At 47.8% G+C, this 20,723-nt stretch overlaps 1 protein-coding gene across 1 annotated transcript in view; it reads right to left on the bottom strand.

Annotated features, from left to right (window-relative positions):
• ACAP3 (ArfGAP with coiled-coil, ankyrin repeat and PH domains 3) overlaps window positions 1-20,723 on the bottom strand; it is a 50,912-nt gene that overhangs the window by 10,308 nt on the left and 19,881 nt on the right. The window contains exons 7-14 of the mRNA XM_054394827.1: window positions 20,083-20,127; window positions 19,548-19,643; window positions 19,141-19,215; window positions 17,298-17,309; window positions 8,236-8,348; window positions 2,122-2,173; window positions 1,051-1,151; window positions 300-411 (exon numbers count right to left, since the gene is read on the bottom strand). Of these exons, the coding sequence (XP_054250802.1) occupies window positions 300-411; window positions 1,051-1,151; window positions 2,122-2,173; window positions 8,236-8,348; window positions 17,298-17,309; window positions 19,141-19,215; window positions 19,548-19,643; window positions 20,083-20,127 (606 nt within the window). The remainder of the gene's footprint in view (window positions 1-299; window positions 412-1,050; window positions 1,152-2,121; window positions 2,174-8,235; window positions 8,349-17,297; window positions 17,310-19,140; window positions 19,216-19,547; window positions 19,644-20,082; window positions 20,128-20,723) is intronic.

Genomic DNA, 20,723 nt, shown 5'->3' with positions numbered 1-20,723 from the left:
CCCTTGCTTGCACTTGTCCCAGCTAGGGAGCAAACTCTTCCCAGGGGAACATAATTCCTAATCCAGAGTGATGGCAAGCAAGTGAAGATGTCAGGACAAAGCTGACCTAAAGCCTTACCTTTCCCCCAGCCCAGCTGCATCAGCATTGCTTTGGTTGGTGAACAGCTATTGCCCTAGCACTGAGATCAGCTCCTTCTATGCAGGCAGAAGAGTGTTTCCAAAGGGTCCACACACAGCCCAAATCCCACTGTCAGTGCTCTAGAAGACAGCCATGGATTTTCCCTGACCCCCTCACTCACCTCAATGTAGTAGCTGTCAGGGCTCTCCCGGTAGGCAGAAGCAATGCTGGCCTGGACTGCCTGAATCCAGGCCTGACGCAGCTTCTCTGAGTCAGCCTGCAGCATGCAGCTCCTGCAAGGGAAGGACATCAGTTGGAAAGGGCAGAAGGACAGGGGGCATGTCTCCAAGGAGACCTTAGTGTGGCTTTCCAGTATCTGAAGGGGGCTACAGGAAAGCTGGGGAAGGACTTTTTAGGGTGTCAGGGAGGGATAGGACTGGGGGGGATGGAGTAAAACTAGAAATGGGGAGATTCAGATTGGATGTTAGGAAGAAGTTCTTCCCCATGAGGGTGGTGAGAGACTGGACAGGTTGCCCAGGGAGGTGGTGGAAGCCTCATCCCTGGAGGTTTTTGCAGCCAGGCTGGATGTGGCTGTGAGCAACCTGCTGTAGTGTGAAGTGTCCCTGCCCATGGCAGGGGGGCTGCAGCTGGATGAGCCTTGAGGTCCCTTCCAACCCTAACAATTCTGTGATTCTATTAGAATCATAGAATAGAATCACAGAACAGGTTGGAAAGGACCTTTAGAGGTCATCCAGTCCGTTTTGATCCTGGGCAACCTGGTCTATCTGACTCTGCTTTAGCAGGGGGGTCGGACTGGAGGATCTCCAGAGGTGCCTCTTCCAACTTCTACCACCCTATGATTCTGTGAAATCTCATCTCCTGCAGTTCCAGGCCCCACCAGGAGGATGGCCCAGGGAAGCCACCAAACTTACTTGGTAGGGGAGACGACCTCAAAGCAAAACCTCCTCTCTATGTCCTCACATGGCTTCACGGTACAGAGCCGCAGGTCCTCCACCACTACTGTGAGGACATCCTGAAAGGGTAACAACAGGTGGGGTTGTTGCTTCCCTGCATCTCTGTACAGAAAAGCCCTCCCCAAGCCCTGCTGGTTGGCACATGCTGAGCACAAGAAGAGGAGCAGAGCCAGCCCACCCCCAGACAGCTCCACAGCAAACAGAACCAGAGTGTGGCACAGCCTTGCTGGGGACTCCTCCAGCCTCCTCTGCTGAGTATTTAAATCACCACAAACACCTTCTGCTGCCACTTAGCCCTCAGTCCAGTCCAGCTCTGGAGCACAGTAATGCCCCCAGTGGACTCACCAGTAGGCCCAGGGAGGTGATTCTCTACCTCTACTCTGCTCTGGTGAGACCCCACCTGGAGTACTGCATCCAGTTCTGGAGCCTCTATTACAGGAAGGATCTGGAGGTGCTGGAAGGTGTCCAGAGAAGGGCCACAAGGATGAGCAGAGGGCTGGAGCTGCTCTCCTATGAGGACAGACTGAGAGAGTTGGGGTTGTTCAGTCTGGAGAAGAGAAGGCTCCCAGGAGACCTTCTTGTGGCCTTCCAGGATCTGAAGGGGGCTACAAGAAAGCTGGGGAGGGACTTTTCAGGGTGTCAGGGAGTGATAGGACTGGAGGGGTTGGAGCAAAACTAGAAATGGGGAGATTCAGATTGGATGTTAGGAAGAAGTTCTTCCCCATGAGGGTGATGAGACACTGGCACAGGTTGCCCAGGGAGGTGGTGGAAGCCTCATCCCTGGAGGTTTTTGCAGCCAGGCTGGATGTGGCTGTGAGCAACCTGCTGTGGTGTGAGGTGTCCCTGCCCATGGCAGGGGGGTTGGAACTGGCTGAGCCTTGAGGTCCCTTCCAACCCTAACAATTTTATGATTCTATGACTGTCCTCTGATCCTCTCCTCACTCCCCTGCCACGGTGCAGAAGTTCCCAGCAAAGCAGGACAACCAAAGTGATTCATCTGCCAGTGTCACCTAGAACAGCCTCACTGACCTTTAGCTTCTTCTGGTACACCAGCTGACTGTTCTGTATGGAGAACCACCTCCTGAGGGAAGACAGACAGACAGACAGACATCAGCACAAGTGAACAGCAGAGCTACAGAGAGGCAGCTCATCCGGGGGCAGAGCAGGACAGCTCTCCACTGGGGAGTGAAATTTACTCCCAGAAGTTAGGAAGTAATGGCCCAAGAACAGGTCACACTTCTCCAGTACCCTTCCTTGGAGGACAAACAGGATTAAGAGCCTGAGGGAATGATTCCTGGCACTGAGATCCTGTGATGGCAACTGTGAGAGAGGTCAGTTACAGCAAGGAGGAAGGAAAGAGGAGAAGAACCAAAGGAGCAGGGCAGTCCCCACCCTGCTGCCTACATCCAGTGTGAGGTGTCCCTGCCCACGGCAGGGGGGTTGGAGCTAGATGATCCTCGAGGTCCCTTCCAACCCTAACAATTCTATGATTCTACAATTCCTGGGGCAGAACTTTGTGAGCACACTGCTCCTGGTGCAGGGAGCAAACCCAGGGCCCATGGGACACACTGCACTGGTTAGAGCTTACTTGCAAACATGCACAGTTGGGCATACTTCACATCTTACCCTTTATAGCTACCTCAAAGGTGATTAGAGGGAGGTGGGAGGAGGTCTCTTCTCACATGCAACAAGCAACAGGACAAGAAGAAACAGCCTCAAGTTGTGCCAGGGGAGGTTCAGGCTGGATATTGGGAACAATTTCTTCCCAGAAAAGGTTCTCAAGCATTGGAACAGGCAGCCCAGGAAGGTGGTGGTGGAGTCACCACCCCTGGAGGGATTTAAAAGACACTTGGATGTGGTGCTGAGGGATGTGGTTTAGTGGCAGTGGCTTAGCAGCAGTGGTGGGATTGTGAGCTCTGGCTGAGTGGTTGGACTTGATGATCTTAAAAGTCTCTTCCAAAACAGTTCCATGGTTCTAAGTTGGATTTCTTGCACGTGCCATGCCAGCTGCAGCCTGCCTGCTGCCTCTCCAAGCAGGCTGTCAAGAAGGCAAGCCAGCAATTCCTTGACAACATGAAGAAGCTTCCAGGTGGAAGGGGGTGGGAAGAGATTCATCTCAGAAAACTCTGCTAACTGGCTTTGCTAAAATAGCTTTGGAGAAAATAGCATGAAGCAGTCACACATCTTGTTTTCTATCCAGGCTGTGCTGCCCACCAGGCTGATTTCTCTGGACTCACTACAGCCTAAGTGAGGCCAAATGATGCCAGAGGTCCTGCTTGCTATGACTGGAAGATGGATAACTGTGTGTGAAAGGGCTTAGCCTTCTTAGAAGGCACCAAATTGCCAGCCAGCAGCTTTCCCCTCAAATACAAGGGACAGAAGGTCCATGGCATGCTGCTAGCAGAGGTAATTCCCTGGTGTCTTAATCTCTGGAGCTAAATCCAATCCCCCAAATCACTTCTTCAAGCCTAAGATTTAGCAACCTGATCATCTTCATGGAGGGCAAAGGAAGCCACAACTAACCACTAAGCTTCAGGAAGAAGGTACTGGAATACCTGAGCATAAAGAGTCCAAGAGGCTTGGTGTTGGTCTTTTCCCCCTAGTAACAAGGGATAGGATAGGAGGAAATGGCCTCAAGTTGCACCAGGTTTAGGTTGGATATTAGAAGAAACTTCTTCATTGAAAGGGTTCTCAAACCCTGGCACAGGCTCCTCAGGTTGAATCCCCACATCCCTGGAGGTGCTTCAAAGAGGCAGAGATGTGGTGCTGAGGGCTGTGGCTTAGCCCCAGCCTAGGCAGAGTTTGAGAATGGTTGGACTGGGTGAGCTTCAAGGTCTTTTCAAGCAAAATGAGTGATTGTATGACTCAGAGAAGGCATCACCCCCTCTGTCTGCAGGAGAACTGGGTCCCGGCAGAATGAGATGAGACAGCACTGCCTTGCTTCTGCCATTGATGAAATATTAAACAGAGACAAGAGGATGAAAGGACTTGACTTGTCTGTGAGGAAATGGGAAAAGGCAGGTAACTGGAGGCCATCCCAGCAGTGTGGGAGCCCATCTTAATGAGCTGACAGAGTTCTGCACCACCCTGAGCTGCTCTGACAGGAGCAGTCCTATGCTCAAGCAGCTCTGCTGTCACCTGAAGCCAAGCAGAAAGCTTTTCTCTCAGGTTCTGCTCTCTGCTCCTTGCAGCTGTGCTCTCGGGCTCACCACCCCAGAGCATCTGCTCCTGCCTGCTGCTGGCTCCCAGCCTGAGAGCCTCAGCTGTGGGTTTTGCTGTTTTCTCTGCCTGACCCTTCCCTCTCACAGGAGGGGGAGGCACAAACAGAGCTGAGTGACAGTGAGAAGGTGATGAGTAGGCTCCAGGAGCTGTGAACAGCTCAGATGTGGGTAGAGATGGCTGAGAGTGGGTGGGACTGAGGAGATGGCTGTGGGGAGGATACAGCCTGTGTGTGACTGGGATGTAGGAGGACATGAGGAGGATAGCTGGGATTTAGGGGGCAGGGAAAACTCAGAGCCCTTCAGACATCAAGAAAAGTCCTAGAGGGTCATGTTCCCTCCAGGAGAAATGCCCTTTGGAGTGATTCTTGAATTCACAGCCTAGGAGCTGCTAGGGGAAGGGATCTACCTGGAACCACTGCTCTTCATCTCAAGACTCAAGCACAGCTCTTGACCTTAACCTGACACACTCTGGAACAACCTTGTGCTCTGCAGAACTTGTGGTGTCAGTGAAGCAGCCACACCACGGACCAAGGCTGCACTTGGCTTAGGGAACACCAAGCAGGAGATCCTAGAAGGCTGATCAAAATTCAGCTTGTGAGCCCTGAATCAGACACCACTATGCTCCTGTGCTGCTCTTGTGGTTCCCTGGTTCCATCAAGTGCAAACTTGGGGGCCAGAGAGCCTGAGGGGTAATAAAACTCTACTAAATTTGACTGCAATCTCCTTGGCACCAGGGGAAGCTTCAGAAAGAAGATCTCCAATAACTTTGAGTCTTTCCTCCATGCAGATCCAGGCAGTTTCTGTGCACACCACAAACTGCTCACTGAAACATTTGGTGGTTTATTTAACACCCCCCACCCTCAAAAAAACCAATCTTCCAACAGCACACTTCAGCCTTGCTTTCCCTGATATGTGAGAGGAGGAAATGCAGGTCAAAAGGGGCATTGATCTCATGCATTAGAAACTCACTGGCAGGGCTCAAATCCTCTTGCACAAGCACAGATGAAAGCCTCCCAACTATCTCAAGGGAAACTAAATGCACAAATATTGAGCCAGGCCAGAACACGAAACCTTCTCCTTCCGTTCTCCCGAGGTCTCTGGCAGCTGCAGAGCCCTGGGGACTGCGGGAGGCACGTGTGCTTGGTGCCCCCAGTGACCTGGGAAGAGCTGGAAATTATTCAGAGCAAGGGGAGTGCACAGAAGCCATTTCTCAGCTCCCTGCAGCACAGTTGATATCTGCACTCTGACAGATCTCCTTGTCCCAGAAGAGGTTGGAGACTCCTGCCATGGCCTGCTCTGTCTCTTAATAATCCCTTAATTATTGGAAATTCTCTTCATTATTAGAAATTCTATTATTACAAATCCTATTAATCATTAGAAATTATCTTCATTATTATAAATTCTATTATTATAAATACTATCAATTATTATAAATTCTATTATTACAAATTCTATTAATCATTATAAATTCTATTAATTTTATACATTCTATCAATTATTATAAATTCTATTATTACAAATCCTATTAATCATTAGAAATTCTATTCATTATTATACATTCTATCAATTATTATAAATTCTGTTAATCATTATAAAGTCTATTATTATAAATTTTCTTAATTATTATAAATACTATTAATTATTATAAATTCTATTACTACAAATTCTATTATTATAAATTCTATCAATTATTATAAATTCTATTATTACAAATTCTATTAATCATTAGAAATTCTATTCACTATTATACATTCTATCAATTATTATAAATTCCATTATTACAAATCCTATTAATCATTAGAAATTCTATTCACTATTATACATTCTATCAATTATTATAAATTCTATTATTACAAATCCTATTAATCATTAGAAATTCTATTCATTATTATACATTCTATCAATTATTATAAATTCTGTTAATCATTATAAAATCTATTATTATAAATTTTCTTAATTATTATAAATACTATTAATTATTATAAATTCTATTACTACAAATTATATTAATCATTAGAAATTCTATTCATTATTATACATTCTATCAATTATTATAAATTCTATTATTACAAATCCTATTAATCATTAGAAATTCTATTAATTATTATACATTCTATCAATTATTATAAATTCTGTTAATCATTATAAAATCTATTATTATAAATTTTCTTAATTATTATAAATACTATTAATTATTATAAATTCTATTACTACAAATTATATTAATCATTAGAAATTCTATTCATTATTATACATTCTATCAATTATTATAAATTCTATTATTACAAATCCTATTAATCATTAGAAATTCTATTAATTATTATACATTCTATCAATTATTATAAATTCTGTTAATCATTATAAAATCTATTATTATAAATTTTCTTAATTATTATAAATACTATTAATTATTATAAATTCTATTACTACAAATTCTATTAATCATTATAAATTCTATTATTATAAATTCTATCAATTATTATAAATTCTATTAATACAAATCCTATTACTTGTTAACAAATCCTATTACTTGTTATAAATTCTATTAATTATTATAAATTCTATTAATTATTATAAATTCTATTATTACAAATGCTATTAATCATTATAAATTCTATTATTACAAATTCTATGACTCAGAAATTCTCTTTATTATTAGAAATACTATCAATTATTATAAATTCTATTACAAATTCTATGAATCATTAGAAATTCTATTATCATAAATACTATCAATTATTATAAATTCTCTTATTATAAATTCTATTATTACAAATTCTATGAATCATTAGAAATTCTCTTAATTATAAATTCTATTACAAATCTTATTAATCATTATAAATTCTCTTAATTATTATAAATACTATTAATTATTAGAAATTCTATTATTACAAATTCTCTTAATTATTATGAATTCTATTATAAATCCTATTGATTATTACAAGTTCTATTAATTATTACAAATACTATTAATTACTATACATTATACATCTCTCCTAGGGTAAGATTCTGTCATTCCGAGATTCTAAGGCTCCAGCTGCAGATGATCAGGGGGCTGGAGAGGTCTGCCTCCTATCAGGACAGGCTGAGGGAGCTGAGGTTGTTCAGTCTGGAGGAGAGAAGGCTACAGGCAGACCTTAGAGCAGCCTGAAGGAGACTACAAGAAGGCTGCAGAGGGACAGTTCCCAAAGGCCTGCAGGGATAGGACAAAGGGCAATGGTTTGAAAGACAGAAGAGCAGATTTAGATTGGATGTTAGGAACAAGTTCTGCACCATGAGGGTGGTGGAACACTGCAACAGGTTGTCCATGGAGGCAGTCGAAGTCTCATCCCTGGAGATCTTCAAGGTCAGGCTGAACAGGGCTCTGAGCAAGCTGATCTAGTGGAGGATGTCCCTGCTGACTGCAGGAGGGTTGGACTGGGTGCCCTTTGGAGGTCCCTTCCAACCCAAACCACTCTATGATTGTGCCCTCTCTGCCCTGCATGGAGCCTGGTCACTCTTCCATTGTGGAAGTAGCTCCTGGCTTCTTCTCTTGGCATTCAGCAAGCTGCAGGAAAGCAGGAGCTGGCTCATTCCATGAGGGATACACAGCCTGGCAGAGAGAAGCCTGCTTGGTTTGGTTTGGAACAGGAAAATAATCATGGCCAGAAACTACCCAGCACCCAGCTCTTTTTCCTGATGAATGTAGACATCTCCCACACATCAAAGCACTGCAAAGCTCTGCAAGCTCAGCACAGGAGCTCTAAATGTGCTGGGAGGAAATGTATGTGGTCTTAAAACACCACTCGCAGTGAGGCAGATGCTCACTCCTCTCTTGCTCTGAGCTGACTTGGCTCAGAGGGTAGTGTGTTGAGAAAGCCACATTAATCTCTCTGAAGAGACTGTTTCTGTCAGGAGAAAGGGGAAATGAGTCACTACTCACCGATTCCATGTTTTGAAAGCATTGCTGGCTCTCTTGAAGAGGTAACCTTCCATCACCACTCCATTTGGGGCATCAACGTTAAACTCCACCTTCGAGTCATCATAGGAGAAGTCCTGCAAACAGAAAGAGACTGAGACCCTGGCATGACTGCACTCTCTAGGAGCAAGATGGAGATGAACCTAATCAAAACACCCGGGAGAGAAAAACATCTGTGTTAAAATCCTGAGGTTCAGGCAGAGCTGTCTGTCACAGCATATCCTTATGCCTTACTGGGCTCAACCATGAACAACAGTCAGGAATTATCCCCATTCCAGTGAGCTTATCTGTCCCTATTGCTTGCAGGAAACTACTCCACATGCTGGATTTCCCCTCTCTGGTAGCTGAGAAGGAGAAAAGCTTCCTTCCAAAAGAAGGAGAAAAGGTAGCTTATCATCATGAGAGCTAAAATGTGTCAGTATTTGGGGCAGTGTGAATGGAAAGAAGGCAGCAGAGGTGGCTGAGTGAGTCAGCAATGCTGCAGCCACCTCTGTGGTCTGCAAGGGGCCAGGAACAGACCAAACCTCAGTGTTTTCACCCAAGGAAAACAGGCATGATGGCTTCCAGAGGGTAAGACTCCTCAATTCCACCTTCATTAGCTCCCCTCATCTGCCATCCCCAATCTGTGCTCCCTCAATTCTCTGCGCCATGCCACCAGGCACGACTGACTTGTCTGCTCTGGCACTGCTTCATCAGCCAGATCTCATGGATTCTGACAGCTGGCGAGCAAGACACAAAGCAGAGGGCTGAGCAGCTGCTCCCACAGAACATGAGAGCCTCCTCCTGGGGCCATGGGCTGCTTCCTTCCCAAGAGAAAGTAGGTCACAGAACCTCGGCGACGCTCACCTCTAACCAGAGGGACTGAGGCACATTGCCTCTTTGCACACTGATTCCTCTCCCATGCTGCCTTCTACCCACTCATCCCTCTCTCCCCAGCACAAACATTCCCCCCTGCACTGCTTGGTTCAACGACACAACAGTGGCAGTGGGGAAGAGCCCCGTTAAGGGAAGTGCCTTCCCCAGCGCAGCAGCTGAAGCCCCTGGCAATGCTGCGTTGCCAGGCGACAGGCACTTCACTCTCATTAAGCTAAGTTATTGCCCTGCTCAGAGATGCAAGCTTGCCTGGGAGGTGTCATCAGCATCACAATACTGACACAGAAGGAGGAGATGTCATGGGACAGGACTGAGTCGTTCCTTGGAAAGACAGCACGAGGCCCAATTAGACACTGGCAACCGCTGTAAGGCCCCCAATTAGCGGAGGTCTGCTCAGCCCCACGGTTTCGTTGCCATAAGAGGGTGAATCCCATGGGGGGCAGTCCTTTTCTGCAGCTGTCTTTCATGGACACGTTGCAAACAAAGCCCAGAGGGAATTTTCCTCTAATTCATAGATAGTTAGACTCCTAGAATGGCTTGAATTGGAAGGGAACTTAAGAAGCATCCAGTTCCATCCCCCCCTGCCATTCATCTCCTACTAGATCAGGTTGCTCAAAGCCTCATCCAGATGTTTCAAGGTGTGCTCTTTTTTTTCCCTTCCTCCAGAGTGACAATTCTGCAATTCTGATGAGAGGCTGCACTGCTTTATACTAAATAATGCAAACCCTCAGCAATCTGGACCTTGCTGCAAAGGGCACAGCTACTGCAGGGTGAACCCCTTCCAAACACATCTTAAAAAGGACCACTCAGCTGTGCCCCACCTTAGGAGGAAGAGGTGAAAAATAAGGAGGAGGGACTAAATATCATCACCTGACTCCTTCAGCTGTCCTCAGATAATCAAGCAGGGTGATGGTAAGAAGGATCTATTGCTGATGAGTGCAGGAGAAACAGATGGGCCACAGACGTCACTGGAGTAAATCCACTCAGAACCAGTGGAGCCAAGCCAGGTGTGAACTTAACCTTGGGAAGCCTGTATTGTATGCCACCCCTCTACAGCTGAAAGGCTAAAGAAGGGCTGAAGGCACGTGGAGATGATCCTTGCCTTGGAAAGAACCCCAACCTGCCCCAGTTTTAGACAGTTACACACAAACCCCACCAGGCACACTCAACAGCTCAGGCAACCAAGAGCCATCTGGATGATGTCCAAATATAGACACCCAGGGCTGGGAAGAGTGGCTTCTGTTTGCATGACTTCAAAGCTATTTCTCCCCCTTGTTCTCTCATTGGGTAGGAACTATCCCCAGGCCAAATTCTGCTCGTATTTCTGCTGGTGTAATCCCTGAGCAACTCCACTGCTCTCAACAGAACTCACTGCAAGGCAAGTCAAGGGCAGGATATGTTAACCGGAGCTGTAAGCTGCATTTGTAAAGCAGGTTCAGATCAAGGAGAGATCTGGAGGATAAGGACCAGACTGCCTCTTATCCCTGGGGAGATGCCACAGTGTGATCCTCAGGGGCACTTTGTTCCATTCCACTGCACTCTGCTTGGGAGCAGAAGTCTCTGCTATGAAGTTACTGAGTGTCGAGAGACAAACGAAGCCAGGAAAAGAGGGGAGAGGGAAAAGTCCTGAAACTGTCCACTTGATCAGTATATTTTTTTTTTCCTTTCACTGCCAAAGGCCAAAAGGGAAATGTACAGAAATGGTTTGAGCAGCTGAAAGGCAAAAATCATGGCAAGTGCAATTGTGAAACGTGCAGCAGACTAGAACAAGTTCAAACCATTTGTGGAATGGTTGAACCTTTTCTCAAGAGCTTACACCACCAATTCCCAGGCACATCGTCTTGCTGCCACCCATCCAAGGAGCTCTCCTACTCAGCCATTAAAAAAAAAAACAGGACAAATTTCTGGAAAAAGAGCTACAAGAAAACCTCTTGAACCCTGATCCCAAGTCAAAGCCAGCTGAGAAATGGAGATCATCTGTAACAGTGTTGAAACACCCTGGGAGTGTGTGACCACAGCTGGATGCACACAGATGTGTGACAATGAATCCCTTTCACCTGCAAACCTGCTCTTCATGAGCCCCTGTATCCATCAATGGACACAAAAAGATGTAGATCCTGTTAATTAAAGGGAATTAAGTCAGAGGGACTTGCTGATGGACACTGGTCCTGCCCAGCACATCAGAGAGTTGCTGATGGACACTGGTCCTGCCCAGCACATCATCACCTGTGCCATCAGTAAGCTCCTCTGTGACTCTGGTGGGATTGTGAGCTCAAAGGGAGCAGCTGGACTTGATGATCTCAAAGGTTTCTTCCAACCTCAGCTGTTCTATGGTTCTTACAAGGGATACACCACATCTGTGGACACACAGAGCTGGGAAATCAAAACCTTCCAGCTTTGTGCATCAAGCCACAGGGTCTGGGAGGTGCTGGTGGAGAAGGAATGTGGTCACCCATTTTACAACATCCAAAGTGGCACAGCAGGGCAAGAAAGTTCACATTTATGCTTTCCCTTGTCCCCTTTTTTGTTTCCATTTCCTGCTATGCAGGAGATTTTAATGCATGATTTTCATAAACTACCTTTTACAAAGGTAGTTTTACTGTTTCTAAAGGCCTGCAGTGACAAGACAAGGGCCAATGACTTCAAACTAGAGAAGAGCAGATTTAGATTGGATGTTAGGAACAGCTTCTTTACCATGAGGGTGCTGGAACACTGCAACAGGTTGCCCAGGGAGGTGGTTGGGGCTCCCTCCCTGGAGATATTCAAGGTGAGGCTCTGAGCAACCTCACCTAATGGAGAATGTCCCTGCTGACTGCAGAGGGGGTTGGACTGGATGACTTTCAGAGGTCCCTTCCAACCCAGACCATTCTATGACTGATTCTTCCCCTCCTTGCCAAACACACAGACAGGCAAGCCTGCTCCAAATGAGTTTGGAATTTATTAGACTGATTTATTAAGCCTGCATTTAGCACCTCATTGTCTCTGTGATAAGAAAAAAAAAAAAACAATAAAAATGCTTCCCAGGCCTGGGATCTGAATGGCTTTGGCTCCAACAGCAGCAACAGCAGCAGCAGGGAGATGTTGGATCACACTCTGGTAAAATAAATCAGACACCTTCCAGACTAAGCAGCCAGATCTCTGCCATCATCTGCTTCCCTCTCCTTCCTTCACTGCCTCAGTGAACCACATCAGCCTTGTCTCCCTGACCCCTTCCCAGCCTTGTCACTCTGAGTTCACATAGCAGCCTGCCCCAGAACACCACAAAGGTTTCTATGGGAGCACACGGAGTGACACATTCCGAGACACATCCACAGGGATGCAAAAGGAGGGGGGGAGAAAAAAAAAAGATTCATGTAGACACTTTTAAACCAGCAAATTGAAAACCCAGCAGAGGCACAGACAGGCCCAGGAAAGAATTAAAATAATAAAAGAAAAGCTATTTTTCAGGTTGCCTCCCCTGACCCACTTGGTTCAGCACTCCCTTGTCCAATCTCCACGCAGCACGCACAGAGACTGCTTGCATTGTGAGGCCAGGGAAGCTCTTCCAGCTTGTCATGCTCAGAAAATGGCTGAAGAAATTAAATAAAGCCCCAGCTTCAGAGAAATATGAAGAGTGAAGACGGCCCTCATCAGCCTGGAGTCCTTGGCAGCAGGGGAGCCTAGAGAACAGAGCCCAAGAACGGAGCCAGTGCCTAAGAGCAGGGCAGTAAATTAGGAAAGTCTTGCTTGAAGGTTCATTCCTACCCCAAAGAGCACCACAGCTGGCTAAGGACAGAAAGAACCTTTCTCTACAATGCCAAAACTTCCTTAACATTCTTCAAATTGCACTGCCCATGGCAGCATCCCTCCCTGAAGAGCCACAGCACTACCCCCTCGGTGCACTGATTCGAGGTGGATTTGATGCTGCTGTCCCTCTTCTGCCCAAGGCTTTGATTTCCTCTGATAGAAAACATTAGCAAAAGTAGGCAGCCACGACCAGTGGAGTCATCTGACTCCACTGTGTTCAGAGAAACACATCTTGCTCCCAAAACTCCACAGTCATTTGCAATCAATACCATCAGGACCAGGCTGGAGCAGACAAAAGGCTTTATCCTAAAGTGCCTTCTTCACTCCAGCACCCAGGGATGCTCAGCACTGAACAATAACATCATGCACACCCCAACAACATCCATGCACTGAAAAGAACTTCTCCTGCAGGTGAGTTAAAGCTGTGTGTGACTACCTTGGCTGTTTGCTTCTAGAGAGAATCTTCATTCAGAGCAATATTCACATCCTTAAAGATGCTTCCCCCCCTCCACACACACACTGCTGCATGCACATTCTCTTCTCTCCTGGTGCCTGATTATATGTCAACCTTTTCTCTGCTTGGTTGTTTTTGCCTCTGTGTCTACCCTGTGTACAATCCTAGAGCTCAGAGGAGGATGGAATTTGGGGGAGGACTCCCCCACTCCCATTCCCTTTCTGCACAGACAGCTTTCATTCATTCCAGCCAAATCCCATTTATAGACCTTTTTGTTTCTTCAATTTCCTAATGCCAGATGATCTCCCTGCTCTGCAGCTTGCCAGCAGATGCTGCACGGAGATCTGTGCCCTGTCCCAGAGCCTTTCCATCCCAGAAAAAGAACCAAACACATTTGCTCTCCTGTGGTAACGAAGCTCTGCTTGGTTTGGGGGCACACCAGCAAAGTCTCAGAGGCACAATCCTTGCTCCCCACCTCCCCTCGAGAGAAAACTGCCCTCTAAACTTTCTCCCCACGTCAAAGCAACCCTGCAGGAATCTCCTTACCAGGAGGTATTCAAGCCTGCCGAAGATCTTCATGCTGCCAGCTGCAAGGGAGGTTCTGCTGCTCTTGCCGGGAGAGCAGGGAGCAGCTCTGTGTCCTCTCCCTGCTCGCTCTCTAGAGTAGCATCACTGCTAAGCGCCGTGGGCTGGCAGGGAAGGAGGGATTTCTTTTGCAGCCCCTTCTGCCTTTACCCCTCCTACTCCTTTTTGGGAAGCTTTCAGCTCTGCCGTTGGCTCCTGTCAAAGCGAGGGGCACTAGAAGGAAGCTTGGCCTCTGGGGACCACCTGCTTACCCCCTCCTGGTGCCTCCTATTCACAGTCAATCAGCTTAGAGCAAGGGCTAATTATCATACAGCTGCCATGCAGGCACAGAGGGGAGTGGGAGAAGCCAGGCAACACACAGCAAAGTTGACAGGAAGATGCTCACCAAATGCCTCCCTGACCTTAACAGAGCCAGGCTTGTCTGCCTGGAGCAGGGTCTGCTTCCTCCAGCTTCCTGGAGGACAGCCACCCTTTGGCCAGGGATTCCAGCCCTGCTCCTCTGCAGGAATCAGGGGGTTGAGATGCCATATGGCCCCTGGTTTGTGATCTACCAGCTGGACTAAATGAGGCAGAGAGCTCTGCCCTGGCACTCCAGCCTCCCTTCCTCTGCACACAGCCAGCATGAGCACAGCTTCTTGCCCACTCTGCACCAGGGAGCAGGTAGGAGGCTGCAGAGGAGATTTTACAGAGCCTCTGATCCTTCTACTTTCAGTCCCTGTCTGTTTTGGGCCAGCGGAAGGATTCAGTGGGGTCATGATCAGCAAGGAAGAGCTGCTTTAAACATCACCATTCGACTCCTCCTTTCCCACCCCAGGCTTGTGTGTTCTCCAAAATCAGAATCACAGAATCCTTTTGAGTAAAAAAGACCTCAAGCCCTCAAAATTCTTTTGAGTAAAAAAGACCTCAAGCCCAACCATCAACCCAACACCCCCATGGCCATCAAACCACATCCCAAAGTGCCATGGCCACTCTTTTCCTGAACACCTCCAGGGATGGTGGTGACTCTATCACCTCTCAGGGCAGCCTGCTCCGATGCTTGGCCACAAATTCATCTCTCAAGTGATGCCCTGTGAGCCCACATCAAACCCTACAAACTCATTGCATGTGTGGTTTAAAAGGGTTTAGACCAACACTCAGGTGGAATGTGGGAAAGCTACAAGCTCCTCAAGCTTTGCAGAAATGTGTTCCCTGCTGCAGTCCTTGCACACATGCATCCCACACACAGCCACAAGAAGAAAGGCACCCCCCCAACACACCCCCCCAACACAGCCTCCATGCTTGAAGCTGTCTTCTCTTTGCACAACAGGAGGACAACTCCAATATTTACTGGAGCCCAGAAAAAAATGAGACTCTTCCTTTCCTCTGGCTGATTTTATTGCCCTGAATGTGGAAGTGTGGAGCTGCAAGTGGAGCTCTGGAAGGTTTGGGAGACAGGAAGGCAGTGGTGGAGAAGGCAGTGGTGGAGAAGGCAGTGGTGGAGAAGGCAGTGGTGGAGAAGGCAGTGGTGGAGAAGGCAGTGGTGGAGAGGGCAGCTTGAAATGCCAGCTGCCTTAGGAGTCTGGTCCAAGCATGGCAGATGTTCCACAAGGCAAGATGGGCAAAGAGTAACACAGGACAAAAGAAAGCAGTCAAGATTAATGCTGAGTTTCTCTCCCCTACCAAATTTAATCAAAGCAATCATGACAAAAGGCCCCAGACCCTTTCCTTATCAACTTGTCTCTTGGAAGGCTGCCCTCCACACCTCCCAAAGCTGCCCACAGACAATTCTTTGAGCAAGTCCCCAAAGAACACCTCAAAACCTGTTATTTAAGCTGAATTCCCCTCCCTTTGTCACACCTTAGCAGGCTGCTTGGGAAGACACTGTGCTGAGAGGAGGGAAAAAAGGATACCTCTGCCTCTCCTCTCTCATTAAGCCCAAGTGAATCTCTACATTTCTGGAGGCACCAGAGGGTACTCTGGGTTCAGCATGCAGACATACATTCACATCTGTGCTGTGCTCCATTTGGAGATGGTGAGATGCTCACCAGATGCAGAGTGCCAGGCTCTGCTGCAAAGGGAGGAGCAGCACTGACCCAAAGCAGCTGAAGAGCAGCCTCAGAAGATTTCCTAGGCAGGAAGCTTTAAATCTTAAATCACAGGAGGGATGTTCAGCTCTCTTACAAGCCAGAGAGCCACTTGTATCCTGAAGAGGAGTAATTGCTTGTTCTCCCTCTTGGAACCTGACCTCTGCTTCATTTCCTGCCTGTCCAGTCAGCAAAGCCTGGAACTGTGCTGGAGAGATTTGCCATCTTGCCCCCCACCAATGAAGTCATCACTGCAGCAGAGTCCCAGGGGAGCTGAGAGTTCACAAATGGATTTAGCCCTCCCTCAGAACACTTAACCAAAAGCAGCATCTGGCCAGGCCAATTCACAGGCAGGGTCTGTCATTAGCTTTCAATCTGTTTATGGTTCCATTTCATGGGTTATGACATCTTGGAGAGAGAGCATTAGAGAGAAAGCCACAGCCACTTAGGTTCCTCCTGCTGAGGAGTATTGATCCACCCAAGTGCCTGCCAGACATAGACTCCTCAGTGACTCCTGCTCAGGGCTTGGCTCCTGAGCAGCTATGAAATCCCTTGTGTGTGTTGAAAGTCCACCACCACTCTGTGCTGTGCAGCTAATTCACTTCCCACCAGACCCATGGTCCTCAAAGGCCCCCAGACACCAACCAAGCACTAGGTGCCAGCCAAATACCTCTGCCACTGCAGCACTGATCTCAGAGTCAAGCCTGACCACCACACAGAGCAGAGACAAGTGAGGACTGGAAACAACTTTGATGAGGATGAAGCCAAACTCAGCTGAAACTGGGCTTTAGAATGACATCTCCAGTGCTCAGGTGGCAGCACTGATCCTATGGCAAGGATTCTCTGTTTCGCTCTCAAAGCCACAACTTTGTAAATCACAGATTCACAGATGGCACTGGGTTGGAAGGGACCCTCCAAAGGCATCTTGTCCAACCCCCCTGCAGGCAGCAGGGACACTTCCAGCTACATCAGGCTGCCCAGGGACACAGCAAGCCTGATCTTGAATGTCTCCAGGGATGAAGCCTCATCAACATCCCTGAGCAACCTGCTCCAGTATTTCCCCACCCTCACTGTGCAGAACTTCCTCCTGATGTCCAACCTAACTCTCCCTTGCTCCAGTTTCAAACCATTGCCTCTCGTCCTACCCCACAGACCCTTCTAAACAGCTCCTCCCCAGCCTTCCTGTAGGTCCCCTTCAGATCCCCACAGCAACTGCCAGTTCTGAGCAACAAAGATGCCAGAAGGAAATACCTGTGGGTACTCACCTGCAGGAGGGTCTGCAGGAGCAAGTCAGCAATCCATGAAGAGAAGGAAAAGAAGGGAAAAAAAAGAAACACAAATAAGAACAATTAGTTGCTGTTTCTCCAAGCCTGGGATTTGGAATCATTCCCAAGTAAAAGGGCTGGAAAATCAGAGCCCACATGAAGCAGAGATGCCTCCCTGCTGAAGGCTCAGGCTTTGTGGATAATAAATCCTTTAATCTTGCCAGTTCCTGGTGGTTACCCCCAATTACAGCAGGTGAGAGCTACACACACAGAGGGTTACCATAGCTCAGCTGCAGGCAACAGCTTGCTCAGCCATGGCAGCTCCACTGCTTGGCTCTCTGTGGCCCTTCCCACAGTTCTGCTGCCCATGGCTGTAGCTGTGTCACATCACAGGAGCAAAGCAAGGATCAGCTGAGCTGCATCAAATTGCATCAAAGAAGTCCACTGCAGCACACTCCTCTCCCAGCAGCTGTACAGAGTCCTGCTGCCTCTCCCCCCTGGCTCACTGACATCAGAGCAGTGGCAGCTCCCCATCACTGAAGGAAAGGCTCTGGCTGTGGGTACCAAAGGAGAGCATCCACTCCCTCATCTGGCAGATGATTTAGCAGGGACTCTGGCCATCTGGTTGTGCTGGGCACTCAGGCATGCTGCCATCCTGCTGCCTCACCAGGGGCAAGGCAGGAGAAGTGTCAGAAGGGATGTGCTAAGCCACAGTAGCTGCAGATCACAGGGCTTTGCCAGAATCAAAGCTCAGCCAGAGCAAAGAGGTGAGACTGGGGGAGAGGAGAAGTAAAAACAGGTGGGAGGAGTGCTCCAGCTTCCAGCCAAAAGCAGCTCTGCCATGCACTCAAGTTTTCACGGGTGGTTACAACTGCATCCACTCCTCTGTCTCAGAGCCATTTACAGAACATGAGCCTTGGAGTCTTCCCCCATCCCCAGCAGCAAAGTGGGAGATTGTGTCGGTGTGAGCTGAAATTCCCCCCCACCAACAATAACCAGGCTAGCTCAGTCTGGAAGCAAATGAAAAGCTGTATTTACAAGCAGAGTCTAAAATCTACAATGAAATGCAATGAATATGTACAAATATACAAAATTCACAACATTCACAAATATATACAATCAACAGAAAAAGCACAATCAAGCTCCCTTTGCTTCCCCCCAAGGGGACCCTCCCAAAGGGGCTCTCTCTCCCAGGAGCTTCCCCCCCAGACCCCCCTGGACAGAGAAGCAGAGTTTAGTTAGAGCAGAAAGTTGTTAACTTAGCTGCCAAGGTCAGTGTGTTATCTTCAGCCAGAAGAGAAGAAGAAACAGCAGCCAGACAGCCCAGCAACTGCCCCCACTGCAGAACGCAGAATGTGCAGAGTGCCTACTTTGTTTGGGTAATAGTTCTTAAACATTTCTATCTATCCAATGGAAGTGTTTAGAACAATCGTTATTTTGCTTTCTTACACCCAATAGCGACTTATTTACATTCTTTCACTTTCTCTGTTCTGAATTTTGCAAGGAAAAATTAAAAAGACAGTTTCAAACCATCACAGAGATCAAGCAGAGAAGGAACCCTCATGGCTTGCTCAGAGGCAGAGCTGGGAAAACAACCTGGGTGCCCTGACCCAGGGGGTCCTCCATCTGCCCCTCTCCTTTGAGGACTCAGCTGTGTGAGCAGCTGAATGCCCTGCATTTGACTGGACCTGCCTGCCCCTCCCAGCACCCACAAGGGCACTGCTCTCATCTCAGCCACTTCTGCTCCCACTGCTCCAGGCTATGAAGGACCAACCCAGCAAGGTCCCTCTGTGATCCAGACAACCAAAGAGATGGAGACGAGCTGCTTGCAGCTAGGACTCACCCTCTGCTGTATCAGTGCATGCTTGTGCTCCATCTCCCTCTTCTCCACTGCAGAATCAATCACCAGCTGGTCCAGCTAAAGGCAAGGAGGAGAACATCAGGTATAAAAGCCAAGAAGGAGGTTTCTGAGCCACTTGCCCACTTCTGCTGCTCTGCTCTAGGGTTACCCCAGCCCTACTCAGTGTCACAAGTTCCCACAGGAGGGGAAAAGGCTGTTTGGGGTGCAGTGAAAGTAGCCACAGCTGCTGGCTGTCACCCTGGGGTGCAGCACAGCTCATGCAACATGCAGGATGCTCTGCCCACTCCCTGGTTACCAGGTGTAGTAGCTGAATAGCAAAGAGGATGTCCTTTCAGAGGGAAGGGCTACCAACAGGCAGCTTGGGTCAGCCAAACCCCCTGTGCCCTCACCTCTGTGGCTAGTTTCTTCATGTAGGGATCCAGTTCATGGAGAAGACTGTAGCCCTGCTGGAAAAAGGTGTACTGGGCATGCATGAAGGACAGCATCTGGGGAAGGAAACAACAGCAAGGTCAGAAGAGTGACTGTGAAAAGTCCTTATCCCTCATAACCCACAAACAGCTTTCTTCAAGGTCTAACCCTCTCCCTTCCCAAAGCAATCTGTCCATCAGTTCCCTCTCCCTCTTCTCCTCCCTCCCTCTCACAACCCCTTCCACACTGTCAGGTTACCCCTGCTGTCAGCAGAAAGCACTAAAAGCAGCATCCCCTCAGCCCTGCAAGTCCCCTCCAGTGCTGGCCTGTGGAGTATCTTGCTGGATCTTCCCTCTCCTCTCTTGTGAGCACACCTGCAGTCCCCAGAGCAGCCCCAGACAGTATCTCCAGGGCAGACCAAGGAGTCTGTTTGTCAGTCCATGCAACCTGCAATGGAGAGGGCTGCCTTTGATGGAGGCACTGAGAGCAGCCCCAGGAAACACAGAGAGCCCTTACCGCGTCCAGGATCTCAAACTTCTTCTTGGCCTGCAGGACGTTGATCTGTGAAGGAATCAAGACAAAACTCTCAGCACCAGCAGCATTAAGCAGCCTGGAGAGCTGGAGAGCTAAGACAGCAACCACTTGCTGCAAGACCTCTGGGCAGCAAACCACAAACCATTCAAGGACACTTCCAAAAAGTTTGGTTCTGAAAAGGCAACTCTGGTGAACTGCAGGTGGAATGGAATGGGAAAGGAAAGGGTCATGGAAAAGAGAGTTGTTGTAAGTGCTGTGCAAGCTCTGAAGGGTGAAGGGTTGGACCTGGTGGTCCTCAGGGTCTCTTGCAACCAAAACAGGGTCAAAGAAATTTGTTGTAAATGCTGTGCAAGCTGTGAAGGGTTAATGGTTGGACCTGGTGGACTTCAGGGTCTCTTGCAACCAAGATAGGGTCAAAGAAAAGAGATTTGTTGTAAATGCTGTGCAAGCCATGAAGAGCTAATAAATAGTTGGACTGGGTGGTCCTCAGGGTCTCCTCCAGCCAAAATAGGGTCAAAGAAAAGAGATTTGTTGTAAATGCTGTGCAAGCTCTGAAGGGTTAATGGTCGCACCTGGTGGTCCTCAGGGTCTCTTCCAACCAAAAGAGGGTCAAATTAAATGTA

Source organism: Indicator indicator, chromosome 32, assembly GCF_027791375.1.
Source record: "Indicator indicator isolate 239-I01 chromosome 32, UM_Iind_1.1, whole genome shotgun sequence".
Classification (NCBI taxonomy): Eukaryota; Metazoa; Chordata; class Aves; order Piciformes; family Indicatoridae; genus Indicator; species Indicator indicator.
This window is presented reverse-complemented; position numbering and strand designations above follow the sequence as displayed.